We start from the raw sequence: 12,036 nt of genomic DNA on the forward strand, positions 1-12,036 counted from the left end.
CAGCCTCTAACAAAGATTTTGGGGATTAGCTAGTTAATATCAGTCCGGCGCTCTGAAAGCAAAAGAGCTAAGCATTGTTTATTGTGCACCGCATACGCATTAAGTGGGTCCTGAAGAAAGATTAGAACAGTAAGTCTTTAATAAAGACGCCTGACTTCATTCTTACGCTATTTCATAACTTTTAGAGAAGTTATACAGAAAGGAAACGAGATTTGTCTGTTTATCTTGGAGCGGGCATTTCTGGGTGTAGTAGAAGTGCGAGTCAGAAGAAGCACGTTTCCCCTCCTCCTTGCTCTCACTGATGGCAGTCCTGCAGATGTGAGTGGATCCTAGTACCAGCAGAGCTGAAACTTTGCTGAAGGTAGATTCTGAACCAGGCTTTGCTGGTGTAGGACACTTCCAGTCTGCAGGTGCTGCCTTGTCCCCCAACACTTTTCCACGGAATAACAGTGCCTGAGACCTGCTGCCATTTTCATGTTGCTCTGTTTTTGAAATAATATAGTTTATATTAAAAGAAAAAGGATGTGGCTCTATGGAGTGTCAGCCTCTGTTATGGAGCTTTCATTAACCAACCTTAGGGTAATTTGAGGTGAAATGCAGGCATCCTGTATCCTGTCGGTCAGTTGGATATTTCCAGATTGTTGGTACTAGGTACCTCTCCTTTCTGTAATTGTTTTGCATTCTACAGGAAAACAAGGACAATATTTACTATTATATGTTGTTATTCTGTTACACTACACTAACAATATTAGTACAATTACTAGGGTACTGTGTAGTATACCTACTTAACAATAAAGAACCATCTGCGTGTGAGAATCTAGCTGCCACTTAGATTTATTTAGGCTTTCTTGCAAAAATTACTTTCAGCCGCAGAACTGAGATCTGTGGTTTTAAAGAAACCTCTGGGCAGATTATCTGTCTTCAAGGAAATAATTCTGCTTTAACTAATTAATCCTGGAGCTCTTGATACAAGAGTTAGGTGTTATATAACATGCTCTTTCTTTATTAAGACAGGCTTCCAGTCTTTCAAGAGTCACCTTAGATGGCACGCAGAAGCTCACCTCCTAGAAATATATTGCCATCAGGGTGCTGTTTGCAGAGTCAGACTTGCCTTTCGCACCCTGCAGAGGATAGACCGTTTGCAGAGAAATTTCAGCAATGTATAATTCTTCTTAGCAAGTGGATTAGACCCAAACAGGTCTTGGGCAGCCTGGCACGCTGACAGCAGCAGCACTAAGCTCTTTCCCTTAGGAGCATTCAAGTACTTTGTGTGAGCCAGAAGAGAAACTAAACAGCTTGCGGGATCCTGCATAAAAGGCAAACCAATGGCCATACTGGAGGGAAGAGTTTAACTCGCTGGTATGGATTTTCTGACATGAAAATGCTAACAAAGGCATTGAAATGCTAGCTAGGAGGGTTACTTGTCCATATTTCAGGTTCCCTGAAGGGGCTATCGGTATAAGTCTTCATTTGGTTTATACCCATGGCATCTTAGAGAGGTCTGGATGCTTCTGGAAAGCCTTAACTGGGAGCACTGATGATAAGACCCTGGTTTCAGCCATGAAATTGTCTCCATGAAGTTATGCCAGAAGCATTCTCTCTCTTATGCTCCCTTAGTTCCTTTGGCGCAATTTAAGCACAGAATTGGGATGGGAAAGCTGGGAAGCTACTGGCTGGTGTAGGGAATTCTGCTTCAGTGGAACAACGTCTTTGAGCATCTGGTGCAGATCGTTGTCCCTTGGAAAGGCTGCCTGAGTGAGATTCTGGCTTACATATAGTATGACAGATCACTCAGAGTGAGTAACTTCTCAGTTTGACTATACAATATTTCCGAGTTAAAGAATTTTTTTAACTAATTCTTCTCTGCTATCTTAGAAGAAAGCTCTTCATCTAACAAAGTCTAGTCAAAACTACCACTTCTGACATTTGAGGTCTTTAGGGCACTGAATATTGCTTATCACACCCACTGTGGTCAGTGGGAGAAGAGATAGCAGTTTTAATCCACTGGATTGTGGATTTGTATAATGCAGGCCAGTGTTACTCGTGAATATGCCTGTCCTGTCATTTTTCTTGCTGATGGATGAGGTCAAAGGAATGGGTGAATTAGCAGGAACTGGTGATATGAATTCTAGGGGAATCACCTGCCAAGGAACAAGAGTTCAGTTATGTTGAAGAGATTTATTACAGGCGCCCCAAATATGTAAGATAGGGAGCAAATCCGACAGCAAATTCAAGACGACTAGCACGGTCTGCTAGGGTGTACCTAGAAGCTGCAATCAGCGGTACAAAATCCCTGTGTCAGCCAGTTAACAGTGGTGATCTTCAGGGATCGGTACTGGGGCTGACACTACTTGATGTCTTTATTAACAACCTGGGTAGTGGAACAAAGTGCACTTTCAGCAGACTCACAGGTGATACCCAGCTGGGGGGAGCCGTTGGTATGCTGGAGGGTAGATCTGCCATTCTGAGGGACCTCAGCAGGCCGGAGCAACAGGGTGACAAGAGCCTCATGCAAGACTTCGCGTTTACCTTTGTTGAACTTCTTCTGAGATGGGATGATCTAGTGATACAGGCTGTCTAGAGGGCAGCTTTGCAAGAAAGAAGCTGGTGGTTCACCAGGACCACCAGCTAGATGTAAGCCAGCAGTACAGCCCTGTGACAATGAAGGCCAGCTTACCAAGCTTTACGCAAGAGCGTAGGCAGCAGGTTTAGGGAAGAGTTAATTGTCACTCTTATTTGGCTCCTGGGAGACCCCATCCGGATACTTGGTCCATTTTAGGGCTACCAAAGACAGACATTAACATACTGGAAGGCCAGGGAAGGCCACCAAGTGACCTGGAGCAAATGGCCCAGGAGAAGAGGCTGAGAGAGCTGGACTTGTTCAGTCTGAAGAGGAAAATATGGAGAGGGGCTCTCTACAACTAGCTAGTGGGGGGTGTAGAGAAGACAGAGCTAGACTCTCCCCAGAGATGCACAGTGTCAGGGTCAACAGACACAAACTGGAACAGGGGAAATTGTGGTTAGATCACAGGGAAGTTGTTTTCACTTGAGGATGCTCAAACCCCAGAATGGGCCTAGAGAGGGGGAGAGTCTCTGTCCTTGGAGATACTTAAAATTCACCTGGACAAGACCCTGGGCAACCTGATCTGAATTGGCCCTGCCTTGAGCAGGGAGCTGGACCAGAGAGCTCCAGTGGTTCCTTCTTCCAAAGTTATTCTGTGGTTCAATGTTCATTCTGCAGAGTTTGTCTGCTACTACGCACATCTCCTAGACAAAAGAGTGTATCTAGAGATAGCGCTTTTTTGCTGAAGATGCTACTTCCTGCATAGTTCTTGTTTATACATTCACAGAATCACAGAATGGTTGAGGTTGGAAGGGACCTCTGGAGATCATCTAGTCCAACCCCCTGCTCAAGCTGAGTCCCCTAGAGCACGTTGCACAGGATCATATCCAGGCAGGTTTTGAGTATCTCCAGAGAAGGAAACTCCTCAACCTCTCTGTGCAACCTGCTCTAGTGCTCTGTCACTCTCACAGGAAAGTTTTTCTTCATATTCAGGTGAAACTTCCTCTGTTTCAGTTTGTGCCCATTGCCTCTTGTCTTGTCACTTGGCACTGCTGAAAAGAGTCTGACCCCATCTTCTTCACACCCTCCCTTCAGGTACTTGTACACATTGATAAGATCCCCCCTCAGTCTTCTCTTCCCCAGGCTGAACAGGCCCAGCTCTCACAACCTTCCCTCATATGAGAGATGTTCCAGTCTTCTGATCATCTTTGTAGCCCTACACTGGACTCTCTCCAGTAGCTCCACATCTCTCTTGTCTGGGGAGCCCAGAACTGGACATAGTACTCCAGTACTCCGGATGCGACCTCACCAGAGCTGAGCAGAGAGGCAGAATCACCTCCCTCAGCCTGCTGGCAGCACTCTTACTGATGCACAGAGGCCCACTGATGGCTCATGGTTAACTTGTTGTCCACCAGGACTCTCAGGTCCTTCTCCACAGACCTCCATTCCAGCAGGTCGGGCTGGAATGTACTGATATATGGGGTTATTTCTCCACAGATGCAGGACAGTGCACTTGCCTTTGTTGAACTTCATGAGGTTCCTCTCTGTCCATCTCTCCAGGCTGTTGAGGTCCCTCTGAATGGCAGCACAGCCCTCAGGTGTGTCAGCCACTCCTCCCAGCTTGGTATCATCAGCAAACTTGCTGAGACTGATGAATAAGTTGAACAGGACTGTTGTTCAGTCCCCCAGTACAGACCCCTGGGGGACACCAGTAGCCACAGGCCTCCAACTAGATTCTGCTGCTCATCAACCTTCTGAACCCTTCATTGTAGTGGTGGTACTCATTGAAGTTGTTTTCTATAAATCTGTGTGTGTAGAAGGGCAAAGTCTTTTTTGTAGATTATGAGAAACGCTTGCTGAACACAAGGGAAACCAAGGATGAAACTACCTCTTCAAAGGCATAGGAATTATGGTACTTCTTCTGAGAAATTATCTTTACTATTTTTATAAAGTTAAAGACAACAAGGATGAGATGCCTCTCATATAAAAATCATTTGCTAGCAGTACATAATAATTTTTGTGGTGCTCTTCTCTAAAATGGTCAAAAAAAGCATTTTACTTGTGAGCAGTAAAATTGGTTGATTGGGCAAATGGAGCTAAAGAAAATGTAGCTGAAAGTAAATTGCTTGTAGGGAACTTGATATATCTACTCCTCTGAGTTCCTCTGCAAATAACTGGTTAACTCACCTGAGACTGCTACTGATAGTACTGCTTTACAAAGGTGATCCCCTTCTGTTATTTCAAAGAATTTGTACGGCAGACAGTGCCAAGTCCTGCATTCATTTTATGAGAGCCACATGGTCTTGAAAGTAGTTAGAGTTTTGGAATAAAACTTCAGGGAAATTTGATTGGAAATGGGGAATGAGCATGTGGATAAGGCTTTTGAAATGTATTCCAAGACACAGCTTCTGCCAGAGAAAATGTGCTGGATGGATGGGAGGTCCCAGCGTTCCAGATTCCAGATGCTTTGTCTCTGGAATGGAAAGAGGAGTGATGGTTCCTACTTTATCTCCAGACCCTACATGTTACATTGACAGCTGATCTCAGACCTGAAAGATTCAACAGGTCTGGTCTCCCATATGGGGGCAAATTCCAAAGGAGAACATGACGTGCATAATCTCTTCGGCTGATTACGATGAAGTGGAGGCATCACTAGTGGTTAATTCACCAAGGCAAGAATTGAAAAGATTTTGTGGTAAGATTTTGGAAATAGAGAAATCTCTGCATAGGTATCTAGACTTGCTTTTGAGGAACAATGAAGTTAAGTTCCAGGTGTCTTCCAAGCCAGCCTTATTTCCAGCGCTGCTTAGGCTGTATTTGTGATCTTAGTAATCAAAATGAATGGAAAGGGAGATTTCTCACTCCTCCAAGCCTTGACTGATTGAATGACTCTTCAGTGAATCTCTACATATCTGGCATAAACTAGATTCAAAGATACTGGTTACCTAACCAAAAGTTTGGACGACATGTTGGGAAGACATGGAGAAAGAGTTATTGTCGTGGGCTGTAGTTAATTCTGTGTGCACTTGTGTTCATGTACACACCCGTACCCAATACCCTTATATCATCTTAAACAAGAAGCAACTGGATTCTGTGAGACTGTATGTTTGCTATCCCCGTTAGGCCCTTTACTACAAAGAGAAGTGTTGCTGTCTCCTTCTTCTTCCCTTTTCTCTTGCCAGAAGATCAATAGGAAGTAGAGCTTAAAGGAGGTCCAGAAAGGCAAAAGATGAAGTATAACTCAAAGAATTTTTTATTTATAATAGAAAAGAAAAATCCAAGGGCTGGCGTGAACTGTCTGTAGAGTTACAGGGATGTTGGTGGGAGGGAACTGCCAAAGGTCATCTAGTTCATCCTCCCGTGCAAAGCAGGACCACTACCAGCACTAGATCAGTTGAGTGACGGCTCTGTCTAGCTGATTTTTTTAAGTCCTCCGAGGGTGGAGATCCACCACCTCTCTGGGCAACCTGTTCCAATGTTACACTGCCCTCCTAATGAGGAAGTTTCTCCTAATATACAGTCTGAGCATCCCAAACAGCAACTTGTATCCACTTCTTTTATCTGCCACTACTGAGGAAAGGTTGTCTCCATTTTCTCTGTAATTCCCTTCAGGTAGGTATAGGTTGCAATTGGATCCCCCCGCTCTTTGCTTCTTTTTCATCAGGTGAAAGAATCATGGCTCCCCCAGTCTCTCCTTGTAGGACGTGTGCTCTAGCCGTACTGGTTGCCCTCCGTTGGATTGTCTCCAGTTTCTCAATGTCTCTCTTGAAATCGGAACCCCAAAACTGAACAGCACCCAAAACTGCTCACAGTGCACCTGGAATGGATAGGGATGATAACTTCCCTCGATCTGCTGGCCATGCTTCTCCTAATGTAGCCAGGATGTGCTTTGCCTTATTTGTGATGAGAGAACATGTTTTGGTTCATACTCAGCCTGACATTCACTGTGGCATCCAGATCCTTTTCAGCAGGGCTGCTGTTTGCCCCCTCCCCATTCCTGGTCTGCAGACACTTGTCATTTTGTTGAGAAAATTCTGTAAAGGTAGTCGTAGGGTCTCATACTATGCTATGGCTATCCTGTGCAGAGCATGTGTTTCCTCTGTTAGACCAAAATGTTTTGATTTTTGGGTAGTTCTTTTCATCATGAATACTGCAATTTTTCTAGGGCTATTTTTTCTACCACAGAGGCAACAGGTTTATTTATATGTAGCAAAACAGTCTCCACTTTGCACAAAATTGACTGGATAGAGGTTGAGGAAGTAGACGGTAACATGAGCAAGCATTTGTGTCAACAGCATAAGGAGGGAGCATGTAGAAGAAGAGCAAGAGTTTTTGAATGTTTACTCTTTTGATCATAAGTGCATTTTGAGAACATGGGGGCTCCCCTTGTCTAGGTGATCACTTCTTCAGTTTTATATGTGCTTGATATGGACCGTCTTCCAAATTTCATAATCTCTTTTCTTACAAAAATTGAGCAAATACAGGGATAGAATAACCGCCAAAACAGAGTAATAATTGACTAGTAGCCTTTAGCATGTCATTATTTAAAATGGAACAGGGCCTTGTATCTATTCTGTATATGAATTGTAGACATTTTTGTTAGCTATCTTAGAGCTGTAAAGGCATAGCATTTGGGGAAGGAGACTTAAAAAGGCCATAGAGGAGCTGCAGCAGGCAAAACATGAGGTGAAAACACAAGTAAGGACCCTGGCAGTGCTTAAGTTGTAATTACCTCTGGTATGTTGTTGAAATGGAGGCAGGTGAGAGTGAAGGGAGTCACTGCAGGTAAAAGCTGACCATGAGGAAATGGATGTTATAAGTAGAAGGAAGGTCCCAGCTGAAGATAGAGAGATATGACTTGGCCCCTGCAGATGCACTCGCTCCCCAGAAGAAGCACATCTGTGGATTTTTCTAGCTGAACACCTGCAGTTCTAATGCATGCCTATATTGCTGATGAACAACTCTAAAACAGAATTTGAAGTGAGAAGTTACTGGGTCACTTAACTGGCCTGTAGCTGGAACACCTCTTTCTCCCTGCCCTCCGTTGCAGATGATTTGGCTTTAGGGAATATTGTGTTCTGTCTCTGACCTCTTTTTCTTCCTCCAGCTGCCTCCTACACCGACAGCTCTGATGATGAGACCTCCCCCCGAGACAAGCAGCAGAAGAACTCCAAAGGCAGCAGTGATTTCTGCGTGAAAAACATAAAACAGGCAGAATTCGGGCGCCGAGAGATTGAAATTGCTGAGCAAGGTGAATGAGACTGGTTCCTTAAGTTCTGTGTTGTTTTAGGCTGTCTTGCTAAGCATGGGGTTCTTCCTTCCCCCAAATCCTCTTCTCCTCTTCTTGTGACGTTCAGTGTCTTGGTTATTTCTTGACACCGTTCCTATTTGAGAAGGAAAATTTGTGGGATTATGTGGGAATGTGACAATAGGCAGCTTTGTTATAGCATGATTATCTCCTAGAACTTGTAACAAAGACAATCCAGTGATTAGGCGGTTGGAGGGATATTGGGGAGGCTGATCAGAACAGCAAGTCCAAAGTCTCAGTCTGAAGCAGATTTTCCTTCAGCCTCCCTACTGTTGCAGTCACAGGTAGAAATGTGAAAATGTGATCATATTACATCCTAAGTAGTAGGAAAAAACCCAGAGACTTATTGGATTCTTTTCAGCCTGCGCCATGATCTGTTGTTTGAGCCTGCTCTCAAGGCTTTTGCTTTCTTTCGAAGCTAACACAACTGTACAAATTCAGGGCAGTGTCAGATAGCAGAGCAAGGAGTGGTGCTGGCTGGCTGTGTCCTGTGTGCTTATCCTTCTTTACAGTGTATTGATGGACTTCTTTGTCTTTTCAGAAATGCCTGCACTTATGGCTTTAAGGAAGAGAGCTCAGGGAGAGAAGCCACTGGCTGGGGCCAAGATCGTGGGCTGCACACACATTACAGCACAGACAGCGGTAAGATCCCCATCAATAAACTCCAGTCTTTCTTCTTTGCAGTTGACGTGTCAGTGTGGGGCCTATTTGAATACTTGGCATTTAACTACAAAGTGCTGTTGATACACATAACATGCGCCCATGGAATAAACACCTCGCTGAGATGTTTGCTTGTTTTGTACACTGTCGTGTTTGAAGAAAGATAAACTTTCTCAGAGTTTGGGTCATCTCAAGGAGCGCTGTGAGACTGTGCAGCCCGATACTCACTTGCATCTTGTCCATGCTCCTTACGTTGATAATGTTACATACTGCAGGCTCCTCGATTACCAGTATTAAGGAAGTTGGCAGGGACCAGGTCTGTTCTTAAGCACAGTTTCTTAATAATGCAGTAAAGCATTGGCACAACTTGGTGACAGTTTTAACAGAGAGACTAGAAAATACGAGAATACTTGTGCACTGAAGACTGATCCTCACTTCACTTTGTTCTAAGCCAAGAATATACTGTGTTAGCAGGATAGCAGACAGGAATTTTTCACTGTTTATCATCTAAATATCACTTTGTATACAGTGAAAGGATAATATATTTCTGTGGCCTTTGAGTCAGCAGTCCTGCATCTTACACCAAGTATACTTTGTAAAACGAGAGTGGTCAATTTTGTGAACATTTCTTGATATACAGAGCCTGTGCTTAAAAGTGCATGTGTATAAGGCATTACTTTGTGTAATGATGACTAAGACAATTGAATTACCTTTATATAAGCAGGAGGTAATGATGGCTCATGATTAGTGTAGTTACGCAACTCACTACTTGCGAATTCTCCTCCAAACATGGGGCAGACCTCTTTCTCCTAACTAGATGTGGGATTTTGCTGTGAAGGGACTTTGATTGGAACCTGCAATGTACTCTAAAGTTCTTATTTACTTTATTCATTTTGAACTGTTAAAAAAAAAAAGATTTGATTTTGTATTTTGTGACTCTCTAACAACCTAACCTAACTCTCTAACAGCTTAAAACAACTTCAGATATCCTTCTGAAAATAAACACAGAATCACAGAACGGTTGAGGTTGGAAGGGACCTTTAGAGATCATCTAGTCCAACCCTTCTGCTCAAGCAGAATCACCTAGAACAGGTTGCCTAAGTCCATGTTCAGATAGCTTTTGAATATCTCCAAAGATGGGAGAATCCCTCTGGGAAACCTGTTTCAGTGCACTGACACCCTTATGTTCGCACAGAGCTTCCTGTGTTTAAATTGTGCCCGTTGCCTCTTGTCCTGTCCATAGGTACCACTGAAAAAGAGTCCGAGCCAATGCTCTCGACACCCTCCCTTCAGATACTTATACACATTGATCAGATCCCCCCTCAGTCTTCTCTTCCCCAGGCTGAACAGGCCCAGCTCTCGCAGCCATTCCTGAGAGGGCAGGTGCTCCAGCCCTCTGATCGTCCTCATAGCCCTACACTGGACTCTCTCCAGTAGCTCCATGTCTCTCTTGTCCTGGGGAGCCCAGAACTGGACGCAGTACTGCAGATGAGGCCTCCCCAGGGCTGAGGAGGGGGGCAGGATCACCTCCCTCGACCTGCTGGCAACACCCTTCCTAATGCACCCCAGGACACCATTGGCCTTCTTGGCCACAAGGGCACATTGCTGGCTCATGGTCAACTTGTCATCCACCAGCACTGCCAGGTCCTTCTCTGCAGAGCTGCTCTCCAGCAGGTCAGCCCCCAGCTTGTGCTGGTGCCTGGGGTTATTCCTCCCCAGGGGCAGGACCCTGCACTTCCCTGTGTTGAATTTCTCCAGGCTGTCGAGGTCCCTCTGAATGGCAGCACAGCCCTCAGGTGTGTCAGCCACTCCTCCCAGTTCTGTATCATCAGCGTTTATCAGCTGCAAACCACAGTTGTATACTCTGCTGTAAGGAAAAGAAGTTGATACTTTGACTTTGTGCAATATTAAATTATCTTTAGTGTGATCCATGCAACAGGAGCCTTGCACTTTCTGCTTTTTCAATCCAGGTACTAATGGAGACTCTGGGTGCGCTGGGTGCACAGTGCCGATGGGCTGCTTGCAACATCTACTCTACTCTTAATGAAGTAGCTGCTGCCCTGGCTGAGAGTGGTAGGAAACCTCACCCTCTTTATTCTTTCTATTTTTAAAAAGATTTCTTACTGTCCTGTCATATTTAGTTCATTTATATTCTCCAAAAGTTTCTTCCTCCTATAAATTTTTCTCTTCCATTTAGAATAGATCAGTGGGAGAATGAAATTTCTACAATGCATTTCTTTCCATTTGTGAGTGCACAAGTTGAGTGTGCTTCCTGGTAAACTTTGGGCTGAATTGCACACATCAGCTTGTAATATTTCAATGGAAGATACATTGCATATTTTTCTGTCTTCTGTGGTTACTGATGACTATTTGACAACTTGAATTGATTTAAGGGAATGGGAATCTTGTAGATCTGAAGAAGGAAAGAATGTATCACACTTTGGATCAAAACAATCTTAAGAAGAAATGTAGCTTGATTTATAGGTGCAGACTGGCTTTTTCTTGTTTTATTTTCAAAGCAGTGAAAGGGACTGAACAACACAAGATCAATGTCTTCCATTGGTTTGAAAATATCAGACAAAATTATTTTTCTCTGAGGTATAAATGTACATAGCACAGATGATGATGCACATTATTAGCTGTTAGAGCTATGTGAACATAAAAGTGTTTTGCTAAGAGAAAATAAGCTAAAATTTGGTTTTAGTTCTATGAAGATAGTGAACTCTTAAATTTGAATCCTACCTTTGGCTAAAGGGGGTGAGAGAGAGAACTTTTTTTGGACATAGTTCACCAAACAGAACAAGTTGTTCATGTTGCTGCTCACCTGGGAGACTGGCTGCCTTAAATCAAATCCTCTTTTATCTGGTTAAGGCTGAGGATTTTACTTTGAAAGCTGGGAGACCCAGAGGAAGCCAAAATCACCAACTTGTCTGTTATCTAGACTTCTTCTCCAGCTTGCTAAAACTCTTCTGCTTTCTGTAATATACCTGAATAATAATTGGTCAAGAGTCAGAATATACTGGGGTAAATTTGTGGCTTATGCATTCCACAGGGAGGTAGGTAATGTAACTCACAGCAAAAGCTTTATTTCGCAAATAAATGCTTGTTGTCAAGCAACACGGAGAGCAGGTTACCTCAGTGACCTCTTTTCTGGCAGTTAGAGCATTTTCGTGGGAGAGAGGAAGAAATTAGGAAGGAAGTTACTGTCTTGGTAAATGAGCAGCACCTCTGCTACCTCTAGTGGTTGCTGATAAGCTGAGATTCTTCCTTATTTCATGCCTGCTGTGGGTCTTCATCCTAAAGCTGTGTTAGCGCTCATCTCTCTCCCTCTCTCTGTCAGGGTTCCCGGTCTTTGCATGGAAGGGAGAATCTGAAGATGACTTCTGGTGGTGTATTGATCGCTGTGTCAACGTTGAGGGATGGCAGCCCAACATGGTGAGATGTGATCAAATCTAAAGTGTTGAAGCATAGACAGTTCTGTTCTGGAGAGCAGAGGAAGGGTTCA

General features: G+C 43.9%; 1 protein-coding gene across 3 annotated transcripts in view; it reads left to right on the forward strand.

The window, feature by feature from the left end:
* Positions 1–12,036, forward strand: part of AHCYL2 (adenosylhomocysteinase like 2) — a 112,241-nt gene that overhangs the window by 77,472 nt on the left and 22,733 nt on the right. For all 3 annotated transcript variants that reach the window (XM_062579835.1, XM_062579846.1, XM_062579856.1), the window contains 4 exons: positions 7,671–7,814; positions 8,413–8,513; positions 10,502–10,604; positions 11,872–11,966. In XM_062579835.1, coding sequence (XP_062435819.1) covers positions 7,671–7,814; positions 8,413–8,513; positions 10,502–10,604; positions 11,872–11,966 — 443 coding nt within the window. The remainder of the gene's footprint in view (positions 1–7,670; positions 7,815–8,412; positions 8,514–10,501; positions 10,605–11,871; positions 11,967–12,036) is intronic.

This window comes from Rhea pennata, chromosome 1, assembly GCF_028389875.1.
Source record: "Rhea pennata isolate bPtePen1 chromosome 1, bPtePen1.pri, whole genome shotgun sequence".
NCBI classification, from domain to species: Eukaryota; Metazoa; Chordata; class Aves; order Rheiformes; family Rheidae; genus Rhea; species Rhea pennata.